Raw genomic sequence first — 13791 nt, 5'->3', positions numbered from 1 at the left:
ACATTCGCCCTCTCATGGCCTTGTTCTTCTGCTCTGTTTCTGGGTCTCTGGGCGTCTGATCAGACGGGGCGACGCTACCCAACACTGGGAAAGAGCCAGGCTCTGGAGTCTGAAAGACAGAGAAAGTGAAAGAGAGAGAGAGAGAGAGATAGAGAGATAAGAATCAAAACTGAAAGGGAAAACACAAACAATGAGGACAAAGCGTGTTAGGAAAAGCTAAACATTTTTTACTTGCAAACCCATATGAATGCTTTCTTATATGAAAAAGACGTGCTAGGTGAACTGAATTAAAAAGATCTGAAAAATGTCATGGGTTGACAGAAGGAACAGCAGAGGGTTTGTGAATTGATGAAAAGCTAACAATTAATTAAATCATAAAAATATAAAATTAAAATAATTAAATAATTTAAAAAATCAATTAATTTATATTAGGTGTCTTTGACTACTATGTACTTGCATCAAAAAAGATTAAATGTTAGGTACAGTGGACTTATTGTGTTCATGTTGTATTGAAAACACTTGTGCTGCTATTGAGGTGGGATACGGGTAAGGTTAGGGACAGGTTTGGTGGCATGGGTAGGTTTAAGGTTGGGTTAAGGTGTAAGGGAAGGCTCAACACAGTAATTACATGCAGGTATTTTTAAATATAAGAACAAAGTTAAACATGTATGTACACAATAAGTGCATTTTATCAAAAGAATAATTTAAATGTTAGTACATAGTAGTTAAAGACACCAATCAAAATAAAACACTTACTAAAAAATAAATGATGTTTTGTATACCTGCATGTCACATGACCATTAAGGCCACGTACACATGGCAGTTAAATTCAGTTGTCAGTTCACCTTTTAGTGCTTAAACTTGTTCTGTACACACACACACACACACACACACACACACACACACTGTACATTAACTCCCGAAAAATGCAGGGAGTGACAACGGCATTTACAAAAATTCTATGCAGTGTGTATGGAACCAAATTGAACAACTAGTTGCTAATGACGTGTTTAAACGTCTCTTCTGTACGTGTGTGCTGCAGGAAAATTACAGGGGAAGAGGTACGAGCCTCGACTTATTTATGTTGCCAGATCTTCCTAGAAAAAAAAAAACGGCCATAGTCACAGAGACGAACTCCGTGATTCCCTCCTCTGACCATCGGAGGGAGCCTTCACCCGAGTACTAACACACACACACACACACACACTACATTTCCCATAACCCACTGCCTTGGACTAATTACCCGCCAGCTGTACCTTGTTTACCGGACTATAAAGGACTCCCTTACACTACGCTCAAACGCGAAGTCTTGTATTGCCGTGGTGTACAATTCTGAGCGTTATTCTATTGTTTGACTGATTACCTGTTACTGAACCTGCTGCTTACCGTTGACGAACCTCTGCTGCCTATCCCTGACCTGTGCTTTTAATAAAAGCATGCAAATGGATCCCAGCCTGAATGACGATTCATTACACCGAGATAAATCTTTGGCCCTGTTTACACCTGGTATTAAGATGCGTTTTGGTCGATCGGATCACAAGTGGAGGAGAGAGACACATTCCCGTTTACACCTGGTGTTTTAATCCGTCTCTTTTGTCCACTTTCGACCACTTCTGTCCTGATTTATTCGAGGGGACGCTCTATGTGCGGGTAAATGTATGGGCTTTTTCAGAAGTTTTTATTTAATAGGCGAAATAACCACAAACAGTTTGCATATGAATGTGACCGGAGACTACGGCAAAACATACAGAGAGCATCAGCTTTCTTTTCTGTTCTGAGAGCCGAGAGACTGCGCTGAACAAGTGCATGTTAAGGCTGGTTCACACTGTGCGATTTTGGCCACGATTTGGTCATCTGAGACAAATATTGCAAATCCTAAAAGACTCCTATAATCCTAGCCTAAAATCTGTAGTCTTTGATCTCTAGATTGACATGTTCACCGACAGCCGGCTAATGACCGTTGCGATCAAATTTTACCTCCTATGAAATTCTGGCAGTGTCAGAAGATTTGGTGCACAATCCTGCAGTGTGATTTCTCCTACAACAAACGTCAAATTGTCTTCGTTTTTCAAGACAAGCCGTGTTTAAAATGAATGATAGAGATAGAGCCACCATTTTAGTCCCGCATGTAATGCAGCTCACAATCATCGTACGTGTATGAGTTGACGAAGTAAAAACTCCGGAAAAGTTTTCATGCACGCGTCCGTTTTTAACGCGTCTTGGCTGTCGTACAATCTGAAATAAATGACAGCTGAGATCCCACAGTGTGACATGAGGATCATGTTCGTACAGTCTGACAAGCAACAATCCTAAAGGACGCACAGTGTGAACCAGCCTTTAGAAAACAGAAATGTTTAGAGAACATTGTGCTTAGTACATTTTTCGTCTCATGGCTTCAGGCGGCAAAGTTTAAATCCCGTCTTACTAGCATGCTTTCCATAATGTTTGTGTCAGTAGGTGGAGAGTATGCGGTCTTTAGCGGCTGTTCGAACACTTTCGTCCACATGAGCGTCTACACTACGAACGCAATCCGTTTTCGACTACCTCTGGAAGTGGTCGAAAGTGGACAAGCTCAAAACCTTTTACACACCATTTACACCTGTATTTAGTGTTGTCCACTTGTGATCCGATCGACCAAAACGCATCTTAATACTAGATGTAAACAGGGCCCAAAAGGCATCAAAACGTAACACCACCCACCTAATGCATTTATACTTTCACCTGGCTCCGCTGACTGCGTGAACACCTCCCCAAACAGGCGTTTATACTTGACATGCTCACCGTTACACAATTTTTTGAAATGAGAGGGGGTGACTATTTGTCCTCTAAATCATCAGAAAGCAGTGGTGAAAAGAAAGGTACCCATGTGACAATGTCTTTTTTTATTACACATCACCAAACCCACACTACAAAAGAACCAAAGAATCGTGTAAAACCCAGTAAGCCTAGAGATTATTACCTGTGACATTAGAACAAAATATATGAATATGAGAAGACATGTATTAAACTAAATTAAACAAAAATCTCTTAAATATTTTCTAATTTCATTAAACATTTCCATTTAAATTCATGAACATTTTTATTAAACATGAACCTTTTCATTAAAAAGGCTTATTTCTGCTATTGTAGGCTCATTTTGTAAATGTAAGCAACTTATTTAGACGCGCAAACTGGGTGCCGGTAAGATGCCGGTACAAACGTACGTGCTTGGGCCGAATCGCCTTGAAGTCGTGCATATTCGGACACAGAGTCGTGCACAAAGTTACAAAAAATGTTGTGTACACCGACAAGTGAAATGATGTCTAAGCAGAACAATATTGCCCGCTGGTGTGGATGCTAATATAGTTATCATTATAGATATCTTTCTTGGTGTGAACAGGCCTTAACAAATGGGTTTATTTTGTAATTTTGTCTGGCTCAATCAGATATTGGTGGGCGGAGTTAGTGTAAATAGCCTCTGTCAACAAGGTGGCTATTTGCACTTAATGTAAATAAAAATACTCTGATAAAAATATATTTTGATTGTTTTTGATTGATATCAAAAATATCAATCAAAATAAAACACTTACTAAAAAAAGGACAATATATTTGTTTATCTGCATGCCATGTTACCAATAACTAACATCAGAGAACCGTAAATGTGATTGTGTTGCTGAATAATTGAAATATTAACTTACACTAAATGTTTTATGTTAAAGGGGTTTAGCTGACAAAAAAGTCCCTGGTTTAGAACAAGATGAGGGTGAGTAGATGATGACAAAGTTATAATTTTTGGATGAATTCTTCCTTTAACAAAAAGGATAAGGGATGCAGAGTAGGAAAAAAACAAGAAAAGGAAAAAACAACAATAAAAAATTAACGAAAGTCTGTGTTTCACCTTCTCCTCCTGAGCGGAGGGGTCCTTGATGATCTCCATGGGGGGAGGGAGGGGTGTGTGGGGCTCGTCTTCAGCCTCTTCTTCTCCTCCGCTGTTCGCCCCTCGTCTTCCTCTCTTTGGAAAAAGAGTCATTCCCATTTAAATGGATTAAATAAAACCGCCACCCTTGAGCCGACAGGAATCTATCATTCGTGATTTCTAACATTAGGCACATTCCTCATAAAACATGCACCTACACAGGAAGTCCTTTTACATAGATACGTTGTTTACTACACTAAAATATGTGTTAGGTGTTGTACCAGACAAAAGGAGAATGCCTTTCTACGCATTGTTTGGTATGTGGTATTGCTACAATGCTGGAATGTTGAAACACTGCCATCTTATGCAAGAATATTTCCTAAATGGTTAATGGTTCATTGTCGTACCTCTTCGGTGCTGTCTTGGTGTGGCGGTCCCAGTTCTACACTTTTGCGGCCGTCTCGTTTACGTTGCTTATTGTTGGGTTTTTTAGCATTAGTGTTGTCGCCCTTGCCGTGGCTGAGACGCCGTACGGGGCTGGTGAGCCATTTTTTTAATGTGTTTCCAGTAGTTCCAGAGCGTTTGGGTCCCGGAGAACCGGTTGGCAAAGAGGTCACTGATGTCTGCGGCTGCAGTGATGCGGAGGACTCAGATTTGACCTCTGAACTTCCCACAGGATAGTTTTCTGTTGAATAAAAATGAAATGAAATTATATACAGATACTGACCATACAGAAATCATACAATGGAATTAACAGACAACTAATAAAATCAAACAATTCTGTTTGGGGTCAGCAAGATTTAAAAAAAAAAAAAAAAAGAAATTAATACTTTTATTCAGCAAGGATGCATTAAATTTCAAAAGTGATTATATATATAATTGATATACTATAGTTTTTGTTAATATAGATACACAGTATTTTCTATTTAAAAATATTCCAAATATTCTATTTCAAATTCTTTAGAACTTTATCTTCATCAGAGAATCCTGAAAAAATATATTACAGTTTGCACAAAAAATATTAAGCAAATGATTTAGTGGCATTCGTTATGTAAAAATTCTATAATGGAAGTAACGGACAACCAATAAAAGCAATCACAATTCTGACATAATATATAACCTAAGGAATAAGCATGAAATATACAACCTCAGAACATTTAGAACATGCCATTTCACCCTGAAAAATGTGCACAAAATATGGAAAATTAAAAAAGTCCTTACACCAGCTCAGACCAAGAGATGTTCACTTCAGCTGAAACATCAAAACCCACAGAACCAAATCCAACAGCAGAAAACCAAGAAACCTGAGTGCACTGTGTTGGACATTAGCCTCTACTGAGGTAAAAGGAAAAGCAATTGTCTATTCTATAGGCCACTAGTTGGTAGGTGAAAGACACAATTGTAGACTGAAAAAACCAGCTTGACCTGATCTGAGCATAAAGGCATTCTGTATCTCCACATAGCAAGACTTAACAACAAAGGGAAACTGCACGTTACAGTGAAAGGTACTGTGGAGCACATGGAATTTAACAGAAATTTTTGAACACACAAATATTACTTGTCCCTCAGATTGTAAAATAGAATATTTAGTAATTTAGTCAACTATTAAACTATCATACTGAAGTACAGAACACTTAAATATAATGTGTTAGCCTTAGACTGGTGTAATAGAACTGCTTATCAGACTGAGTAAATCTCAAATCTTTCAACTCATGTTATGACTGGCAAAAGAAGTAAAGCCAGTTACTTTCACTTGGTATCCAGGAAACCACAAATGTACATGGAAGGCATATTAAATAACTACTGAGTTAAATGTTTTATATATATATATATATATATATATATATATATATATATATATATATATATATCCACGTCACAATGTTGAAAATATTTCCATTTTAAAGGTGCCATCGAATTGAAAATTGAATTTACCTCGGCATAGTTGAATAACAAGAGTTCAGTACATGGAAATGACATACAGTGAGTCTCAAACTCCATTTTTTCCTCCTTCTTATATAAATCTTATTTTTTTAAAAGACCTCCGAAAAACAGGCGAATCTCAACATAACACCGACTGTTACGTAACAGTCGGAGTGTACGCCCCCAATATTTGCATATGCCAGCTCATGTTCAAGGCATTACACAAGGGCAGCCAGTATTAACGTCTCAATCTGTGCACAGCTGAATCATCAGACTAGGTAAGCAAGCAAGAACAATAGCGAAAAATGGCAGATAACAATAATAACTGACATGATCCATGATATCATGATATTTTTAGTGATATTTGTAAATTTTCTTTCTAAATGTTTCATTAGCATGTTGCTAATGTACTGTTAAATGTGGTTAAAGTTACCATAGTTTCTTACTGTATTCACAGAGACAAGAGCCGTCGCTATTTTCATTTTTAAACACTTGCAGTCTGTATAATTCATAAACACAACTTCATTCTTTATAAATCTCTCCAACAGTGTGTAATGTTAGCTTTAGCCACGGAGCACTATCAATCTCATTCAGAATCAAATGTAAACATCCAAATAAATACAATATTTACGCGATTAGACATGCTGCATGATGAACACTTTGTAAAGATCCATTTTGAGGGTTACATTAGCTGTGTGAACTTTGTTTATGCAATGATAAAGTCGAGAGCTCTGGGGGGCGGAGAGCGCGAGCAATTAAAAGGGCCGCAGCCTGAATCAGCGCATTTCTAATTATGCCTCAAAATAGGCAGTTAAAAAAATTAATAAAAAAAAATCTATGGGGTATTTTGAGCTGCAACTTCACAGACACATTCAGGGGACACCTTAGACTTACATTACATCTTGTAAAAAAACGTGCGATGGCACCTTTAAACAATGAAGGCAAGCCAATTGATATCACACAAATAATGTGCAAACTTTGCGTGAGAGTTATGCGGGTGAAGAAGTCTCAAAATCCAGTCAATTATTCACTACTGAAGCTAAAAGTAAAAACTGACTGAGCTTTTGGCATCTGTCGCATTAATGGGGCATATTCTCTTGGAGACGATGCGAGATGAATCTAATTTATTTTCTTAATATTTCTGTTGAGGCCCATAGTGAGAAAAAATAGTATTGTTTGTTAATTGAGAAATATTTTGTGTTAAACAAGTTGTTTTTTAAATTAGGAGTAAGCTATCTAACTAATCTTTTTTTTTTTTATCCTCGCAGTGCGTCAGTTATGCGCCATGATATCACGGGGCAAATGAATTGCAATATTAATTTAATAATAAAAGTTGCATGATAATAATAAGAATAATTTCATAATAACATTTTTTATTTTAATTTCATAAAATCATTTCATAATAAAAAATCCCTGCTGCAATATCTTGTCCTATTAACAGTTAAGGAGTTTTGCCGTGACTAACAGCGCTAGTCAAAGCAACAATTCAGTCTTTTCAATATAAAAGTCTTCGCTACTGAGTAACTCACTTATAAAGACAGTCTTTGGCGCCATCTAATGGCATAATAATGTAACTTCTGTTGCTGTTCACGGTCAGAAACTATTTTTTCCGGCGGAAGAAGGCTTTTAGTGATTTTACTGAAAGTTGCACTGCTACATATATATTTTGGCTTTAATATTTGTATTGTGTGGTAACTGTTTTATAAAAGCAATAAGGTACTTGAGGCTAGTGCAGTATTGTGAATAAGTCACGGCTGAAGTGGTCGCTTCGCATCGTGCCTAACAATGCCTTTCAGCCATGACTTATTCACGATACAGCACAGCCTCTCGTACCTTATTGCTTTGCTTATATATATATATATATATATATATATATATATATACAGGGCTTGACATTAACACCCGCCAACCCGCCAAATGCGGGTAGATTTCAGCTGTGGCGGGTAAGATAGCCACTCCCACTAGCCACTTTGGCGGGTTGAATATAATTTCAGTTTACAGTCAAATGATCGTCGAAGATCGTCATAGCACAAAATTACAATCCAATCACACAATTCGTTATTTACGTGCAGTTAGTGAAGGAGGGATAGGCGGAATTGCGCTGAATGACACACAACAAAAGCGCTCTCTCGCGTGTGCTCTCTCTCTGTCGCGCGCGCGATCAGTTCTCCTCGCGCCTGAATAGTCAAATACACGTGCACACAGATGTCTAAATGTCCATCGTGTGGAGTATCTCGCGTGAATACAGTCGGTTATGACTTAAGTGGACGTAAACAGGTGGGTAATAACTGAATATGCGTCAGTTACGTCCATGCATTCAGCAGCCCAATTAAATAGGCCTACCTGTCTGTCATTAATGTTAATCAAACAACAAAAGATCTTAAATAAATGTAGGCTATATGTTAAATAAACCTACTGTATCTGAAAAAAGATTATTTTTAATTTACTATTGTTTTTGTAATTTGCTTCTTTGTTCTTTTATATAGCCTAACACAAATAACTTATACAATTTCTCATATTAGCCCATGGTCATATTGTACACCTCTTGCCCACCTGTACATACCAGCTGATATACAAAATGTAGTCTTGATTTGGGTGGTCAATCTGCATTTAAAAGTTTGAAAGGGTTTTAAATCTTCTAAATCAAGTAAAATGACTCAAAATAAATTTAAGCATAACAAAGTCAACTTTAATCATATAGAATGTAATTTACCAACATCAAAATTGTGGCCAGTGAAAATGCTGAGTGGCTAGTAACTTTGGAAAACCACTAGCCACAGTGGCTGGTGAGCAAAAAAGTTAATGTCAAGCCCTGTATATATATATATATATATATATATATATATTAAGCAATTAATACTTTTATTCAGCAAGGGTAAATTAAATTGATCAAAAGTGATAAATAAATAAAGACTTTTACACAATAATATATATATATATATATATATATATATATATATATATATATATATATATATATATAAATAAATATATATATAAATAAATGCTGTTCTTTTGAACTTTCTAATTATCAAAAAATCCTGAAAAAATGTATTACAATTTCCACAAAAATATTAAGCAGCACAACTGTTTTCAACATTGATAATAATAAGAAATGTTTCTTGAGCACCAAATCAGCATATTAGAATGATTTCTGAAGGATCATGTGACACTGAAGACTGGAGTAATGATGCTGAAAATTCAGGTTTGCATCACAGGAATAAATTACATTTAAAATATATTAAAAGAGAAGACAGTTCTTTAAAACTAATAATATTTCACTATATTCTGTTTTTGCTGTATTTTTAGGTTTTAAGGTTTGGTGAGTAAAAGAGACTTGAAAATAAAAAATGGTAGTGTAAATTTCACAGTGTTGCATACTGCAGCTTGCAGATTAATGCTTGTAAAATGTGTTAAGAAAAGCACCAATTGTACAGCATGTCACTGTTAAAATACACTGGTTTTTGACCATCTTCAAATTATCCTTCAACATTTTGAGCTCCAAAGCTGCTACAAACTGCTGAGTTGACTGCAGAGCTGCAAACTAAAGCCACAGGAATTACATCAGAAACACAAAACAGAAGTTTGTCCACATGGACAACTATTCCCTCCTCATAGAGACAATGTAGACAACTAAACAGCTCAAACAACATCTTTTCCCTGGAGGAATTCATGTAAGTGCTTTAACTAAATTATGAGCTTTATGTTTGTGCTTTTAAACCCACCAGTACCACTGTTAGGCTTCCACTGTAAGTGCATTATTGTAAATGCATTTTATGTTTGTTTTTAGGATCTAAGGGATATGTCAAAATGATGCTAATTAACAGCATCCACAGACATTTCTGTAAGTAACAGATAAATATATGCTTAATCCTTAGAGGATGGGCTGAAAAAACAAACCTGATATGTAACCATGCCCACTGCTGTCTGCTTCAGTGCAGATCATTAACTCAGACACTGCAATACTGAGTTACCGTAGACATTGCGTAAGTAACTTCCCATGGGGTGAGAATGGGACAAAGGTCACTTCCTTGTTACGCGTTTCTTAAAAGAGCCATTTACCCCATCCACCCCTGAAACTGTCCCGCAAACACCCCCTCCCAGGTATTCACCAATCAGATCTCGCCCTGCTTGTCCTGACAGCCTCAGGGAGGATCCACGCTGATCATGTGCCGGGATAATGCTCCTTTGTTAGAGTTTTGCCTAATTTCCTTAAGTTTTACTGCAGTCATTACAACAGGCGACTGATGGTTAAGCATTCCAACCTTGGCAACAGACAAACTGAATCTTCATAATGCTACTTTTTATCTAAATTTCTCTCTCAATATCAGACGAGACACCCACCTGAAATAAGCAGACACCCACACTCATGTGCACAAGTTGCTGATGTAACATTCTATCCAGAATAAATACAACAGTGTAAAAGATGGCCATGTATTGTGTTCGCACTTTTTAGGGTGAGCAGCAGTACTGCAATACTCCAATTATTATTGGATCTCAAACTATTTTTCAGTGAAAAAACAAAACAAAACAGGAAAATATGCATTAAATCAAAATTGTAATGTCGACCAATGCTAAACAATACTAAATTAAAATAAACTGTTCAAATATGTGACTAATAATGATTAATTTAATATTGTAAGGTCCCATGCGTTACCTAACATTAACGAACAATGAACAATACAGTACTGATTAATCTTGGTTAACGTTTGTGACTAAAAATACAACTGTTCACTGTTAGTTAATGTTGTCACGACCGTCAGTGAGAGTGCCCGAATTAGCCACTTGAGGGCACTCCATCCTGGACTGTTTTCACCCCAAGGACTACATATCCCATCACGCACTCCCCGGACTCATTATCTCATTATCATTGCACTCACCTGTTTGGCATCATTTCATTAGTGTTTGTGTATTTATACTGAGGTGTTTCTGTCTGTGTTTGTGGTTCGTTGTTAATGTCACCCCAGATGTCTGTTCCCAGGTTTTCTTGTTCGCTGGTTTTGTTTCTAGTTTTTTGTTGGACTGCTGTTTTTGGATTTTGACCCCTTCTTGTTAACTGGATTACGCTTTTGGATTTGCCCTAAATAAACCCCTATCGCTGCACTTGGATCTACCTGTTTGCTTTGTGTTCTTCCGTGACAGAACGAACCACCAGATAATAGATCCAGCGGCATGGAGTTCCGGATCCCTTTCCCGGTCCACAGTAAGGAGCGGATGGCTCAACTTCGGGCATTGAGGGCCCTACGGCAAGACGGATGGGATATGTAGTCCTTGGGGTGAAAACAGTCCAGGATGGAGTGCCCTCAAGTGGCTAATTGGGGCACTCTCACTGACGGTCGTGACAAATGTTAGCTCAGGTCCATTAAATAATATTAACAGATACAACTTTTGATTTTACTAATGTATTAGTAAATAAACGATTTAGGAGTATTTTTCATTGTTAGCAAGTTAACTAACGTAGTTAACTTATGTTTACAAATGTTGTAAAGTGTTACCTTAAAGGATTAGTTCACTTTGAAATGAAAATTACCACAAGTTTTACTCACCCTCAAGCCATCCTAGGTGTTCTGATGAACACAATCTGAGTTATAAATTTTTAAATATCCTGACGCGTCCAAGCTTTATAATGGCGGTGAAGAGGATCTCGTCTTTTTTCGTAAGTTGAATACGGAAGGCGTAGGACGTCATTTTGAACTGCGAGACGCGTTACACTTTCTTTGTAAGTTGAATATGGAAGGTGGTCTGGTGGAACTTAGATATTTTACTTTATAACTAGTTAAATATGGACATTTTTCTAACACAAACGTATCGCTTCTCTTCAGAAGGCCTTTATTTTACCCCCCGGAGCTGTGTGGAGTAGACGTTTATGATGGATAGATGCACTTTCTTCAGCTTCATACTCGGTATTGGTATCGCTCACTGCCATTATAAAGATTGGAAGCATCAGGATATTTATTAATATAACTCCGATTGTGTTCATCAGAAAGAAGGTCAAATACACTTAGGATGGCTTGAGGGTGAATAAATCTCCAATTTTCATTTCAAAGTGAACTAATATTTAATATATATGCAATGTATGTAAATACATTAATATGGTATTATTCACATTATAACACAGGCATAAAATTTGATACAAAGGTCAGTCAATAAGTGTACAGGGAGTCCCTGTGTCATCAATCTGTCCACTAATAGGTCATTATTCAAAAAAAAAAAAAAAAAAAGTTTAAAGACCCCAATCCTAATTCGCTAAAATGTGCAGAATCTTCAAAGAGCATGTTATTCTTCAAGAAAAGGGGGTAAGAAATGATCAAACAGAGCAGGGAACTTGATTTGAGCTTCAAAGCTGAGGGAACAGCAGACACATTGGTTTGTTGATGGAGAAATTAGGTTACAGGAAAACAGAGAAGCTTGAGGGGGCAGTATCGCTCACACACACAATGCACACAGTACACACTCACAGTCAGACACAGCATTGCTATTTTTTCATTAACTATGCTTTAAAAAACAAAAACACACAGTAGACATGAAAAAATAAAAAGATAAATTTTATGCATAACAAACCATCCTATAACATTAACTACTTTTATTCATGTCAAAAATCCTATTTTCAATAATACAACTGCAAGCTGACTACATGAGGTTAAACCAGAGAAAGTCATTTTGAAGGGTAAGACGGGTAAAAAAAAAAAAAAGCTCTTGAGGTGTTCCTGTAGCGCAATCCACAGAACATGGCACTAGCAACACCAAGGACGTGGGTTCAAATCTTAGGCAACACAATGACTGATAAAATATATAGGCTACCCTAAATGCACTGTTAGTTGCTTCAGATAAAAGTATGTAACAACTGCACATTTTCACTTTTGACAATGTAAATGCTTGTCAACCTCCAAAAAAAGACAAGACTGCTAAAAAAAAAAATCATCAATGCTTTTGCATTTAACACGAAACCCTGTTGTCTGTAAATAATCTTAAGTCACAAAACACCCTTGAGCTCATCTGAGATCACCAGGATTCAGATCAGTGAACCGTTACATTAAATACCAAGAGTTCAGTTGAAAAGACGCACATACACTAACAACAAACTCCACTTACACACAAAACTCAATCATAATCATTAACTCAGACACACAACACCCGACTCCCCCAGGGCATGAACAGACACATGCTTGCACACACTGCAAAAAGAAAATACAACTGAACGCATCTGCATACGTTCCACAAGCAAACAGAGTGTGTTGAGTTACGCACCTGCGCCATCACAAGAGCAAATCTTTCCCAAAATCCAACTGAGACAAACTCCACAAGAGCAACACGACCTCCCACTTCGCATGCTGCTCGCTCACCGTCTCATAAGTGCGTCCAGAGACAGGTGAGAGACAGAGAGGAGGAGAAAGGGAGAAGGACAGAATGGTAGGTGGAGGACGCTTTGCCTCTGTCCGCTTTAATACTGAAGCTCAGCTGGAAGTTCAGCGCTACTCTTCTTCACAATAAAGGGGAGGGGCAAGGGGGCGGGGCCAGGGCCACCAAGAGACACACGCTCAAAGGGATACAGGAAGGTTCCACTGAGGTCTGCTAAAACCAATATGCAAAACTAAAATGTTCTCCTCAAACGAGACTGGAGAAAAAAAACAGAAGTCACAGTTTTTCAGTTGTTTCACGAAAAGACAAAGTAGTATTGTGAGTGTAGTTCATTTGTGCGTTGCATCAGCTACGTCTGCATGCTGCAGTGGCCCATTTTTGAGAGGGTGTGTCTATATCACAAGATCTCCATCCCCACTTCAGCAGTTTCAGGAACACAAACATTCATACGACTCAATGGTCAAATTACATACATAAAAATCTTCAGCATCAAATGACACACACATTTAAGATATGCAAATGTCAATTAAAAGATCATTCTTATAAAAGAAAAAAATTCACGATAAGAACCTGTGTACACTCTTAGAAATTATTTTTTTTCTTCACAGGGATGC

At 37.3% G+C, this 13791-nt stretch overlaps 1 protein-coding gene across 4 annotated transcripts in view; it reads right to left on the bottom strand.

The window, feature by feature from the left end:
* Positions 1 to 13791, bottom strand: part of kalrnb (kalirin RhoGEF kinase b) — a 111744-nt gene that overhangs the window by 15355 nt on the left and 82598 nt on the right. For 3 of the 4 annotated variants that reach the window (XR_007186212.1, XM_048200441.1, XM_048200442.1), the window contains 3 exons: positions 4303 to 4580; positions 3878 to 3991; positions 3 to 109 (listed from right to left, as the gene is read on the bottom strand). Coding sequence is in view for 3 of the 4 variants with exons in the window: in XM_048200441.1 (XP_048056398.1) it covers positions 3 to 109; positions 3878 to 3991; positions 4303 to 4580 (499 nt within the window). In the remaining variant the exon portion in view is untranslated. Of the gene's footprint in view, positions 1 to 2; positions 110 to 3877; positions 3992 to 4302; positions 4581 to 13066; positions 13283 to 13791 lie in introns of those variants that run through there. The other variant, XM_048200443.1, reaches the window with a different exon arrangement.

Source organism: Megalobrama amblycephala, linkage group LG8 (genome assembly GCF_018812025.1).
Source record: "Megalobrama amblycephala isolate DHTTF-2021 linkage group LG8, ASM1881202v1, whole genome shotgun sequence".
NCBI lineage: Eukaryota > Metazoa > Chordata > Actinopteri > Cypriniformes > Xenocyprididae > Megalobrama > Megalobrama amblycephala.
This window is presented reverse-complemented; position numbering and strand designations above follow the sequence as displayed.